Here is a 14,224-nt window from a genome sequence, read left to right on the forward strand (position 1 = left end):
ATTTAATCACCCCCACAAATGTCATTTGAGTTCTACCTGTGTGCACAGTCAAACAAGCACAGAAGGAGAATAGCACCCATTGTCCAAATGACAATACTGTTGTACCCAGACTTGTGACACCACCGTCTCTGATAACCTTTCATTTACTGGCTAAGCGGGTCTGGGCTCAGACCGGGCTGGAGTCACTGGCTCTGCAGCAGAGACCAACGCGATCCAGGGGATCAGATAATGGAGGAGGGCCGTTTAGATTTTGGAGTGCCTCCTTTTTCCACTTTGACGTGACGCATGTGTGAGGGGTGTTGGTGAAAGGCGTGGGCCACGACCTGTCCCTCCTGACAGCCAGAAGAACACTGCTTTGACTGGACAGCCAGAAGAACACTGCTTTGACTGGACAGACTCATGTTTGTCTCATCTCTGGGGGTGGGGAGAAAACATGGCTATTTGATAACGAGCTCTGTTGAACTAATGATAGACTCAGAACCCTCTTTAAATGGCCTTTTACTGTTTATTTGGAAGAGCTAGTCGCTGTTTTCTCCTATTTTAGCACCTAATTGCCTTATTGTGTCATGATTCTATGTTAAGACATGTTCTCCTTTCGAAATGTGTGCTCTGTGATATAGGACCCCGTCTGTTCACCTCAGTACTGCATGTGAAGCAGCCTCGGTGTGTTTCAACCTCATACAGACCTGTGCCCGATAGTGACCTCTCTGTAGTGGCTAGTGTCCTTAGCAACTCAGATCATATGTCAGCCTGCCTATGCCTGTGATTGGCCCTTAAACAGGAAGAAGTGTCCCTGCAAGAACTGAGGAGAATAGTCAGAACTGTACATAAAGATGAGGATTGGAAACAGTCGGGATTACCACCGGTTAAAAATACGAACTCTTTTATGTTTTCTCTTAAAAGTGGTGCCAGCTTGCTGTGGATGTTCAGAATGTGTTCATGGCTTCTAAATTGTCATTTACACTTAGCTCTGGGCTACCCCTGGGCTAACTTGGGCTCTGGTTTTAAGTGGCACTCATACGAAGTAGAGATTAGGCCAAATGTGAGACACTCCATTTTATTCATCACAGCTGAATACAAATTGCTTCATTGTGTGACTTTTGCCCACAAACATCATAGGGCACATGTTACTTGATAATTGAATTCCCCTGAAATGAACAAAAAAACCATCAAAGCCTTTTTTCTTCTTCTAATAGTCCCCCTCTTGCGTAACCTATGTTGTGTTTAGCGGCTCGGCCCATGTCTTGGTGTGGAGGAGTCTGGCAGTGTGTTCTTGTAATGAGAGGGCCTCACTACTAACTAAAGTGTGACCCTCTTCAAACAGGAATTGTGCAGTTTTAGGATTGAAATATCAGTCAGACACCATCCAGCCGTTTATCCATCTTATGTTGTTGCTGTAATTTTACACTTATTAGTACAACTCAGTGGAGCAGAGCTGGTGTGATTAATGTCAGCTTTAAATGCTGCTGTGATTGTGTGGATGAGACCATTCCACTGTGTTTGCCTTCGTCTTTTAGAACGCTTCTGAAAGGATTCTGTACAGTGACCTTCACAGTTGTTTTGCAAGGGTTTGCATTTTTTTAAATATTTTAATCAAGCCCTCCAAATCCGACTGTGTATTCTTTAAGGCAGTTCTCTATCCATGCAGGAATTACAAAAATCCTGTGCAAGGTATTTTTTCCCGTTGCTGTTGATGTAGACATTTCTCTAGAGTCTGTCTCCTCTTGATTATTATGCAGATTTGCCACATTAAGGAGCAGTGTTTAGTTTAAGGTTATACTAGGTTATATGCTCAGAGATAATTGCTCTGTTTCTGCACACTTGAAAAACACCTCCAGAACCTGATGCAAAAAGGATTCTTCAAACCTGGAGACTTGAATGCCATTTGTTCAACACATTGGTTGAAATGAAATCCTGTGCTGTCGTGTAATTGGTACTGCACAGCGTACGGCGCCATCTTTGTTTCTAGTCAAAATGGTGATGTAGAGACTGTCTGGACTGATAGTGTTGTGGGTGATTCAACGTACAGGCTGAGCTGTAGGGCTGTCCGCCTGGCGCCCGCTCTAAACCATTTGATTTAGTTTCCTTGTTTTGTGTTGTGTTGTTCTGGTCACAACGGTAGTGGTTCTCTGTGTCTTCAGGGTTCGTACAGGGGAGGTGTGCTCATGTTAATTAGAAGTCAATTCACAGCATTGATTAGATTATGCTAACCAGGGGTGATAGTATCTTTAAACGTGAGTCTGGTAACAACAGCAGCTGCTGCCAGAGAGTGTGAGTCCCTCCAGAGTGACATGTGTGACTTGCTCCCAGGAGTGAGGGCCATGTTCTCCAGCACTTTCCTCCTGGGGTTTGAGAGCCAGGGGAGTACATCCCTGAAAATCACAACCAAAAAAATATATATATTTAGAGTATAAAAAAAAAAAAAAAAAGTATGTTTAATTTCATGGTTTTTTTCCCTTTTTTTATTATTTATTTTTATTTGTGTGTGTGTGTGTGTGGGGGCTTCACATATGTTTAGTATGCTGTGTCTTCACACTGACGTGTGTATGTGTGTGTTTGTGTGTGTGTGCGTGCCAATTGTGCGCGCATTCTTCAGCATGCGTTGATAGTAATGTGGGGGCGGGCCAGTGTTTGATTGACAGATGGAGTGTTGAATGGCAGTCAGTCAGAGTGCTGCAGCTGAGCAGGCGAGGCTGAGCAGGCGGGAGGGGGGTGACCAGCCACCGGCTCCACTCTCTCCTTTGTGTGGATGCAGGGACCATGTGGCTGAAGTCCTCTGCTGCCTGCGGAGATCCTCTCTCGCTTGTCAGCCTCCCTCACGCCAGCCTGGCTCAGCCCTCTCTCTCTGCCCCTGACACACTCACGCCAGCCTGGCTCAGCCCTCTCTCTCTGCCCCTGACACACTCACGCCAGCCTGGCTCAGCCCTCTCTCTCTGCCCCTGACACACTCACGCCAGCCTGGCTCGAACCTCTCTCTCTGCCCCTGACACACTCACGCCAGCCTGGCTCGAACCTCTCTCTCTGCCTCTAACGCACTCCCAGGCCAGGCGCCCACAACACATTAGCTTCAGAAACCCCACCTCAGATTCACACTTCAAAAATACAAATAAATAAAGGACAGGGTAGGGTGCGCTTGGTGTGGCTTGTGAATCAGGCCTCAGCTCCTTTCAGCCTCACTCCCTGTGGAGCTGTAACAATGTCCCAGGAGGGCTGGCTGGACTCTGTATGTCCAGGGCTGCCCCGTGTTTTTGTAACCATGCTGGGGCCGCTCTGGAAGGTCCAGGGCCTCTCTCTGCTGTGAGACGGAGGTTTCAGTTCATGGATGTTTCATTCCATGGTTTTTTCCCCCATCCTTTGTAGACAGGGGTTATTGCAGGAGCAGCCAGTGTATTTTTCCTGTAGTGTTGATGCAGATCTGTAGGTTGGAAGTGAGCTCATGTGCTGCTGTTGTGTGAGAATGCATGATGGGCCTTTTAGCCTGGGCCCTTTTTCAAAGGCAGAACAGTTTATTCAGTTCCCTCACTTCTATCTAAAGCACTTTGCAACACTTGATGTTATTTTGCCTGATATCAGGCTGTTCAATCCTCCCTGTAGCAGCCAGGTGCCAAGGCCAGATTTACACACTCCAGCGCTGAAGTGAACTTGGGTAAATGTACCACTTAAGTGATTGAGTGTTTTTTTTTTGTGTGTGTTTTTTTGTTGGTCTCCACTATCCTCATGCTCCCCTTCCTCATCTTCCTCCTCATCTTCCTCCTCCTCTGCTCCCAGTGTGAGGTACCCTCTGTCAGGGATGTGCTGGATGTTTATTGCTCCATCCGGCTGCAGAACAGCTCCACTCTCAGTGTTGCTGCTGTTGTGTGATTTATCCCTGCCTTCCTCTGAGAGGAGAGATGGACCTCCCTCTGCAAGCCTGACACACACAGCCTCCTGATGCTCACCTTGGTCCTGCACGCCTTGTATGTGCCAACCCCGACACTGTGGTCAGGCACAACCAGGATGAAAGCTCTGCTCCTTCCCTCCACATAAATAGCAAGCAGACATGTTGTGGTTTAGCCGGTCATATGATGCGTGAAGGTCACTGATGGTGAAGCTGTCCTACACAGACAGGAGCCTTCAGCCTTATTGGTGTTGCTAGCCTGGTGAACTAGTCTGAAACTAGCCTCCACAGGCCTGTGGTGTTGCTAGCCTGATGAACTAGTCTAAAACTAGCCTCCACAGGCATGTGGTGTTGCTAGCCTGGTGAACTGCACAGTACTATCTTTCTTTGCTCAGGATCTTGGACTTTGGGTGGTGTGTTTCCTCATGACAGACAGCACCATTGTTACTACTGTACAGCTAGTAATGACTTCTGGAGAAAGGACTTCACCAACTATGACCAAGACACAGCAAGTTGGCCCATCATACGATTGAAAAGAATCCCCCAGACTACTGTACACAGCCATCAACTGATGAGTAGTGAGTGGGATTAATTGAGTTTCCTTTATCACAGGTTGTGCAACTTTCTGAGGGAAAAAAAGTTTTTCATGTTGGTTATCTCTCCAATAGTTTCCCTAATGAGAAATTGCCAATGAAGATGTCTTGTGTGTGCTACAGTGGAATGAAAGCAGATAGAGAATGCCCTTGGGCCTGACTGGTTTTATTTAGCGGTGGAGAATGACAGATAACCTTTGCACCGGCGGCTTGGTCTCATGTTTAATTTGTAGCTCTGTCTCTTGTCAGGTGATTGCATTCTATTTATATTCAGGCTGGTTCTCCTGTTTACATGCAAATAGACACCATCCCCCCATCATATTAGACTGAGGAGCCTAAATGGTGAATGTGTTTCTGAATCCCAGCCTGGTTTTTGAGTCATAGTCCAACTGCATTAACACCTTGCTTTGTGTGGATAATTGAAGTTGCGAGTTAAAGCTATGCAAATGATGTTTTGCTTGGAAGAGCTGCATTTTTATCACCTACATTAACACTTGGTGGGAACTTGAAAATATGTTTTCTTTTTTAAGAGAAGAAAAGTGTGAATTCTAGACTAGGTAAACAGACCCTTTTGTGTGGGCTAAATGTCTGTCTGGAGTACTGCTACTGTATGATTGTATTACTGGGGTGTTGAAATATTTCCCATCATCACAACAGCCTTTGAAGCTAAATTTTTCACAAAGACTTTGGAGTTTTACGTTCCAAGAAAATTGGTTTTTGAGAGTGACCTTGTGCGGTTGTCTTTTAGTAAATTATAACTAGTTTTAAATATATTTTTTTAAGCTAGCCAAAGGAATTTTGGGATAACAAAATGCACGCTGGTTTTCCATAGCATTAGACGCATGTCCTCTATAGCATTAGACTCATGTCCTCTATAGCATTAGACTCATGTCCTCTTCTCCAGCATCTCAGATGACAACAGGGTGTCAGGCTGGCCACGCTCAGGCTTCGGAGACTCTCATTGTTCCAGGCTGAAAGCAATTGTCGTTTCTCTTTTTTTTGTCTTGCCTCTCACATGCGTGTCATCTGCATTATGCATATCATGAGAGAAAGAACCTCCAATCAGATCGCTGATGGAGGTCTCCCCTCTTCTGTCTCCCCTCCCCTCGCATGTCTCACTCCTCTCTCTCTCTCCCTCTGTTCTGCTACTGTCTCTTTCTCTGTCTCTTTGTCTCTCTAAATCTCTTACACTCGCACACACAGGTTCAGAATCTGACATGCTAGTATGCTATGAGTTGTGTGAGCAGGTAGAGGTGGTGTGGCGCGACGGTGCGGTGCGGTGGCAGCCTGTCTGTAGCTCCTCCCTGTTCAGTATCAGCCTCGGCAGTTGGGTTCATGCGATGTGACACAACGCTCCTGCGTTTCCTTCCCGTGATCAGAGCCAGAGTGTGGATGTTGCTGCGCGGCGCGGCCCTCATTTACACACTTATTTCCTCATTTCTGCCTTATCAGTGGCATCGCTGTGATGCTGCCTGTGGGAGAGGAAGAGTCGCGCAAATGAGTCAGGAGTAAACAAGAGGCCGAAGATGGGAATGAGTGTAATGTAAAGTAATAACACAGTGTGATTATCTGTAACAAGCATAGGCCTGCCTTGCCATCTCCTCGCCTCTCCTGCCTGGAAAGGCTCATTAGGGCTGGCTGTACATGCACCTAAACAGCATCTGTTGTGTTGGAGGTCTCCAGCTCTGGGCCCGGATCTACTCCCAGGGGTCTTCATGACAGCATCCAGATGTAATAAGACAGACATTAGCCTCAGTGTAGCCTAGCCTCAGACCACAGTAGGGAGTTGGTCTCTTAGAACAGAGGATTAGACTGAGGGATGAATGAAGTGGCTGGTGCTTCTTTTTCGACCTCCCCCGCTCTTTCCATTTCCCCTTCCCGCCCTCTCTCTTTCCTTTTTTCTCCCCCTCTCTCCTCTCTCTCTATTTCTCTCTGCATATCTCCCTCTTTCCCCCCCTCTCTCTTTTGATCTGTATTTCTCTTTCTATCTCCTTGTCTCCCTCTCTCCTTTACTTCTCTCTGTGTCTAATTAGGAACGTGCAGGGCTCCATATTTGAAGGCTAATGCCTCCTGTTGACAGGTCCTGGGAGGTTCCAGCCCTGCGGATGTGTGTGTGATGGATGTCAGTCTGGACAGAGCATGCGGGGTTCCACGTCCCGCCGTTCCGCCCCTGCTTCCCCCCTGATGGAAATGATTGGCGCTCGCCGCCTCGCCTCTCCTCTCGCCTCTCTCAGCCGCCTCGCCTCTCCTCTCGCCTCCCTCAGCCGCGCTAACGCCGCGCTGTGAAGGACAAATGTGTTTCTCCAAACATTTGTCATACCGAACTTCCACATCATTCATCAGAGTTCATTTGCCTCACAAACTACCGTTCCCCCGCCCTCTCCTTCATTCACGCCCGCATTCGATACTTGTCTCGGCAGTCGATGCGACCAGAAATTACTTTTTTGGCATGAAGGTCCTCTTAAAAGATGTATGCTCCCCGCGGAATGATGAGGACAGAAAGCCAGCCTTTTGTGTTTTGTGGGTCATTGTTAAGAACAGGAAGAATGGAGTATTATCCCTGTATTATGAACAGACCTGGGAGAGAGTGTGAGATGTGTGCCCTTGTTTACTAGGTCAGAGGAGTGACACCCTGCCTGCCTGCTACTATGCCGTCTCTGGCTGTGGAGGGCTCATCCGGGAGGTGTGTTGGTGTGTGCAGTTTGTCTGTGTGCATGCGTACAATGTAGTGTGTGTGTGTGTGCAAGGCGTGTGAGAGTATGTGTCTGTCTGTGTTTGTGAGATATGTGTGTGTGTGTGGTGTGTGTGTGCTGCAGGATCAGTGCAGTATGCAGGGCTGGATGTGTGTGTGCTGCAGGATCAGTGCAGTATGCAGGGCTGGATGTGTGTGTGTGGTGTGTGTGTGCTGCAGGATCAGTGCAGTATGCAGGGCTGGATGTGTGTGTGTGGTGTGTGTGTGCTGCAGGATCAGTGCAGTATGCAGGGCTGGATGTGTGTGTGTGGTGTGTGTGTGCTGCAGGATCAGTGCAGTATGCAGGGCTGGATGTGTGTGTGTGGTGTGTGTGTGCTGCAGGATCAGTGCAGTATGCAGGGCTGGATGTGTGTGTGTGGTGTGTGTGTGCTGCAGGATCAGTGCAGTATGCAGGGCTGGATGTGTGTGTGTGGTGTGTGTGTGCTGCAGGATCAGTGCAGTATGCAGGGCTGGATGTGTGTGTGTGGTGTGTGTGTGCTGCAGGATCAGTGCAGTATGCAGGGCTGGATGTGTGTGCTGCAGGATCAGTGCAGTATGCAGGGCTGGATGTGTGTTCCGGCGAGGCAGGGAGGGGGACCCCCTGTGGTGGAGACTGGGCTGGGAGAGGCTGAGGGGATCCTGCCCATGTGAGGCTGCACTGTGCAGCCATCTGCCTGCCCCAGCACATGGGGGTGGGGCACATGGGGGCTGGGCACATGGGGGCGGGGCTGTTGGAGGCACATCCTTCCTTCATACCCTTCTCTCAGCCCAGTGGTCCACAAGGAGGAAACAGACCCGTTTGTTGTGTGACCCTCCTTTCGGAGGGATCTGACCATGTGAAGTCGATGTCTCGTGAATGAGACACAGCATGAAGGCATTTACCCCATGGCCCTCATCCACCACCCCAACACAGGCCTGGTGACGGCATGGCCCTCATCCACCACCACCCCAACCAGGGCAGCTCAGGGACTCATCTGTCCCCCAGGAGGAAGGGGGAACATGAGAGTTCTCCTTGGAGTAAATGGAGGGAAGGAGGGAAGGAGGGGCTGACCTGACCTGACCTGAGCTGGTGTCCTGTGTGAGGACCTGGTCTGGTAGGAGCACACTCGGGGCTGGCCCCAGGCCCCAAGGCCCCGGCCCCCAGCCCCCAGGCTCCAGGCCTCCACAGAGTGACTCACGCCAAGCTACACACACAACCATTAGAACATCAGGACCAGACGCCATCATTACATCCACAGTTATCATTTGCTGTATTTACATTTACATTTAGTCTTTTAGCAGACGCTCTTATCCAGAGCGACTTACAGTAAGTACAGGGACAATCCCCCCGAGGCAAGTAGGGTGAAGTGCCTTGCCCAAGGACACAACGTAATTTGGCACGGCGGGGAATCGATCCGGCAACCTTCTGATTATCAGCCCGACTCCCTCACCGCTCAGCCATCTGACTCCTGATTTATAGACAGGCAACAGTGAGGCTAGTGAGGCAGCCAGGGCAGAGGCGCAGCAGTGTGGCCAGTGAGGCATGAGGCGCCTCTGACATGGAATGGGGTCAAGGCACTCTGGGCTGCCTCCTTCCTCTGTCCCCTGCTCCTTCCATTAGCTGAGGAGACATTGTGTCCGCAGTCTGAATCCTGCTGATCCATGCTGATGACTCTGTTGTGGGATTATCACTGTTAGCATCAGCCATCTGTTACAAGGGTGGTGGTTGCAAAGGCTCACACACACTCACACACAAACAACACTAGAACTCTTTCTTAAACACACACACACACATCAAACAACACTAGAAGGTTTCCTTAAACACACACACACACTTACACACACTCCAAACTACACTAGAAGGGCTTTTTTTAACACACGCACACACTGTCCGCAATTCCAGGGATCATAGCCGTGATGTTTTCACAGCCAACCTGCTCCTAATCCTCTGCCATTGAAGCAGTCACTGGTGTTTTGTGGAGTGTGCAGGTTTTCCTCGTATGTTCATTAAGCATCCAGGGCTGTGTGTCCACTCCCTGAAGGCAGCCGGGGTTGCAGCGTGGCAGCGACAGTGTGTGTGTGTCTGTGTGTCCAGTCCTGTCTATAGACGTGACTCTGATTCAGCCTCATCCATTTCTAGAAATCATCTCTGGACCATTAGCAGACATGGCCTTCTACCTGGGACCAGCAGCCTGCTGTGTGTGTCTGTGTGTGTCTGTGTGTGTCTGTGTGTGTCTGTCTGTGTCTGTGTGTGTCTGTGTGTGTCTGTGTGTGTCTGTGTGTGTCTGTGTGTGTCTGTGTGTGTGTGTCTGTGTGTGTCTGTGTGTGTCTGTGTGTGTCTGTGTGTGTCTGTGTGTGTCTGTGTGTGTCTGTCTGTGTGTGTCTGTGTGTGTCTGTGTGTGTCTGTGTGTGTCTGTGTGTGTGTGTCTGTGTGTGTCTGTGTGTGTCTGTGTGTGTCTGTGTGTGTGTGTGTGTGTCTGTGTGTGTCTGTGTGTGTCTGTGTGTGTCTGTGTGTGTGTGTGTGTGTCTGTGTGTGTCTGTGTGTGTGTGTGTGTGTCTGTGTGTGTCTGTGTGTGTCTGTGTGTGTGTGTGTGTGTCTGTGTGTGTCTGTGTGTGTCTGTGTGTGTCTGTGTGTGTCTGTCTGTGTGTGTCTGTGTGTGTCTGTGTGTGTGTGTCTGTGTGTGTCTGTGTGTGTGTGTCTGTGTGTGTCTGTGTGTGTCTGTGTGTGTCTGTGTGTGTCTGTGTGTGTGTGTGTGTGTCTGTGTGTGTCTGTGTGTGTCTGTGTGTGTCTGTGTGTGTCTGTGTGTGTGTGTGTGTGTCTGTGTGTGTCTGTGTGTGTGTGTATAAGTCGACCGTGTGGGCACTAACACACCTGCGCACACACACACGCACACACAGCCAAAGTCAAATTAATGTAGACGCTCATGGTGGTTCTATAGCACCAGGAAAACTACCACTGAGCCATAGGCTTAATTACCTATAACATCAAGCTAATTCTGCTGCTAAACCCGTTTTAATCTCTCATCATTAAATCGGGATTGGCTTTTTAGAATACGGAAAAAATGCTCTATTATTTCAGCAATTATCATCTCTGCCACTGCGCGTTAGTCGGATTGCAATAGCCTTTTCGCTTTCGATGTTGTCAAATGGACTGTCAGTCAGTAATCAGTTTGTGGGATTGTTTAAGGAAACACCTGTTCTCTTGTTATTCCTCAAGACAGAGAACCCCTGAGACTACTGGCCGTTTGCTTTTGCTACAGAGAAGGAATTACCCAAGAGGAAATCATTTCTGCAACATCTCTCAGCAGAATGAAGAAGTGGGCAGACATTGAGGAAAATATCAAATGTGTTTAGAATTTCTTAGTCACGCTTCTCCTTATTCTTAATCTTACGGTTCAGTTCCTTCACAGACTGTTTGTGTCTCTGCGGGTTAGTGGTGCTGCATGATCACCAGAAGAACCCAGCACACTTCATGTAGCTCCTACATATCTCATTTGGACTCTTAAAAGACGCTGTAGAAAGTGTAGTATTGACGTGTTTACATTTGATATCTGATTCTTTAGGTGCATGCTTTTATCCAAACCCACAAAAGGTGTGCATGTGTGTAACATGCTAATTCATTGAGATACCTTGTATATGATTTGATACCCTTCAGGAATGACAAATCAGTAGTGTTGTTATGAAGCCTAGGCTCTTGTGTCAAGGATGTTCTTGAGTAGTGTGTGGTTGTGATTGTGACTATGACACACACACACACTGAGACTATCTCCCCTCCTACAGACACACACACACACACACACACACTGAGCCTGTCCCCGTCCCCCACTCTGCAGGAGAAGCCAGGGCCTTTATGCAGGGCTGCAGCCTGTATGTCGTTTGCGTGGCATCAGTGTTGTTCCTGGCCAGGAACGACACTTGATATTCACAAGGTAGCTTTGTCTGGCAGATGTAATGAGCTAGCCACTCCCACACCAGAGGACAGGCACCAGGCACCAGGGACACGGAGGGACTGTCTATGTGTCATGAGACTAAAACTAAACTGGCCTGGAAAGTCTGGAAGGTTGGTGGGCTCGGGGGGGAACTTCAGGATGGTATCCGTCATGGAAGGATCCAGAAGATCCAGCGGTGATGAAAGGCTTCTTCTAAAGAGCCGGGGTGGGTCCTGATCTGGGTGGTGGTGGGCAGAACTACTGGGGTCCATGTCAGCACAGAGCCGCTGGAGCAGAGCCGGCTAGCTAGCTGGTCATGGAAGACGGAGAAGAGAACTGCTGTTTCTGTCTGGGCTCCAGAGCTGCGTGTCCGAGGCTAGTTAAACAGGAAGGTTATGATTCCAGGGAAGACTCCATTGAAATGACCCATCTGCTCTCATCAGAAAGCTCTCGAGTTGCTGACACTGTTGTCAACCCCTGTGTGGGTGTGTGTAAGTGTGTGTGTAAGTGTGGAAATGTGTGTGTGTGTGTGTTGAATTCCCATGTTTGTGTTAGGCTGCAGATGCTGGTGGTCTAGTGTTAGTGGGAAGCGTCCGTGTTCCCTGGGTGACAGCTCATGAGGACTGTGTCTGGAGGTGGCCTGGCTCCTGGCCTTGCCTCAGCACAGAGACGGGGGAGCGTCCTTCACATGGAACAAGGAGAGAGTCTCAGTGGGGTGTGTGGAGGGAGCGCCCCTCTTCCTCCCTCCTCCTCCTCCCTCCTCCTCCTCCCCCTCCTGCCCCCCTCCTCCTCCTCCTCCTCCTCCTCCTCCCCCTCCTGCCCCCTCCTCCTCCTCCCCCTCCTGCCCCCTCCTCCTCCTCCTCCTCCTCCCCCTCCTGCCCCCTCCTCCTCCTCCTCCTCCTCCTCCCCCTCCTCCTCCTCCCCCTCCTGCCCCCTCCTCCTCCTCCCTCCTCCTCCCTCCTCCTCCTGCATATGGAAGCGTGCTGACTGGATTGTGTTTGACAGATATGGAGTCTGCTGAGCGGCTAGCCTCCCCGTCGACAGCCTCGTCCTCCCTGCACATGGCCTCCTCCTCGGTGTCCTCAGCCAGCTCCTCCCCGGCCCCTGCCCCGGCCTCCGCCCCGGCCCCGGCCCCAGCCTCAGCCCAGACCCCCTCCTCTAAGTGCAGCCCAGCCCCCAGCCCTGCTAGCCTGGCCTCCACTCTCACCACCTGTGGTATGTACCCGCTTCCTCTGACACACTCACACACACACTCACACACACACACACACATGCTCATACCCACACACTCACACTCACACACACACACACACACATGCTCATACCCACACACACACACACTCTCACACACACACACACATGCTCATACCCACGCACACACACACTCACACACACACACACACATGCTCATACCCACGCACACACACACTCACACACACACACACACATGCTCATACCCACGCACACACACATACACACACACACACATGCACGCTGACACGCATGCTCACACACACACACCAACAAAGCAGAGTTAAATCATTAAAAATTAAATCGGGGGTTTCCGATGTACTGTCAGTATATGACATCACATTATGCGAGGGTTTTAGTAATGTGATTTAGCCATAAACCATAACCCTAATTATTTCTATGCTTTATCCACCTCCTCCTTTTCCTTATATTTTGTCGTTCTCAAAATATTTTGGATGAGCTCTCTCTCTCTCGAGTGTTAGTTACGAGCGTGTGTCGTTATACGTGCAGGAAACACTCTTTCCCATCCAGTCTCACACTATTCTGACAGTTTAGTGCAGGAATCAAAATGCTGTTGTATTAAATGAACGGCAACAATTCAAAGTGTGTTTGGTAGATGTGCACCCTGTCGGATGTGTGGTGACAACCTTTAGCTCCAGTTTAGCCGGTGAGTTCTAACGTGTCAGCTGCTCCCAGCGAGCGTGCACAAGCCTACATCCTCGCTTTTCTCCCCATCCTAATTGTGGTCAAAGCTATTATGCAGCGAGCAGCAGTGATGCAGAAGCTGTCAGATTACCCTGACCAGAAAATAACATGCACATTTCCAAACTGTGATTAGTGTTTTTTTTTCTCTTTCTTTTTTGCGCTCCTCTTTCATGATAAGAAATGCCTAAGTAATAGAGTGTATTTTTCCTCCTGCTGTTACAATGAAGAAGCCATGAGAGATTGTTCCTCATACATTATACATTTTCATTCCCCTTCACACCAAACATGCTCTGAGATTTTTTAAGATAAGCTATTTTGGACCGGGCACTATATTAAATGGCGAAAGCACAGTGGCACCTCTGAAGTCACGTTGCTTCAATGAGACTAAAGAGAATTGAATTGTGCTTAGCGACTCCAGCCTCCTGTGTAAAGCTGAAGAGAGAGATATAACTGTTAACACCCCATCCTGAGTGATTGGATTACATTCAAGCTTCCATACGCTCGTAAGCTTACTAACTACACTTACAATATTAGTTTTTGACTTTTCTCGGTTGTCGTCCTACTTCTCAGATTGTTCAATACATTTAATAATGGAATTGATAGCAACTGAGTTTGAATATGTTGAGAGCTTTTTGATTCCAGACTTCATCCGTTACTAATGGATGGTGGAGCAGAGAAGATTGGCCTGATTTAAATCCAAACACACAATCTTTTTATGTGTGAGTGACATGAATGATAAAAAAAAAAATTAAAAAATTGAGCATTTATCCGTTCAGTAATAACCTTCCTTTTTTGCGATGAGGTCACGGAAGCAATTAAAAAGTATATGTTGATGGATTGTAATTGACAGGGATGTGGGATGTTTGCAAATCCCCTTAGAACGCATTATACGAGATACAAGGTTAAGAGCATCAGAAAGCTGTGCAGCTTCTCACACTAGGCCAAAACGCTGTGCCAAAGGAACGGGTTTAGAAATCCATTTTCTTTTTTTATTGACTGCCACTGCTCCCTGGGGATTTCTGAATGTTCAGCTCGTTGTGATTGAGATTGGATGAGCATAAACTCTCCCGTGTTGTAGGGGACCGTAGTAGGTCAGTTCTGCGTTTATTTGTATCCGTTTGTGCTAATGTCCAGTACCAAGATCAAATGCATTGTACTG

The 14,224-nt window shown here is 48.7% G+C and overlaps 1 protein-coding gene across 1 annotated transcript in view; it reads left to right on the plus strand.

Annotated features, from left to right (window-relative positions):
* LOC124484924 (bromodomain adjacent to zinc finger domain protein 2B) overlaps positions 1–14,224 on the plus strand; it is a 69,469-nt gene that overhangs the window by 18,838 nt on the left and 36,407 nt on the right. The window contains 1 exon segment of the mRNA XM_047046047.1: positions 12,115–12,324. Coding sequence (XP_046902003.1) covers positions 12,117–12,324 — 208 coding nt within the window. The 5' untranslated portion in view covers positions 12,115–12,116.

This window comes from Hypomesus transpacificus, chromosome 23 (genome assembly GCF_021917145.1).
Source record: "Hypomesus transpacificus isolate Combined female chromosome 23, fHypTra1, whole genome shotgun sequence".
Lineage (NCBI taxonomy): Eukaryota > Metazoa > Chordata > Actinopteri > Osmeriformes > Osmeridae > Hypomesus > Hypomesus transpacificus.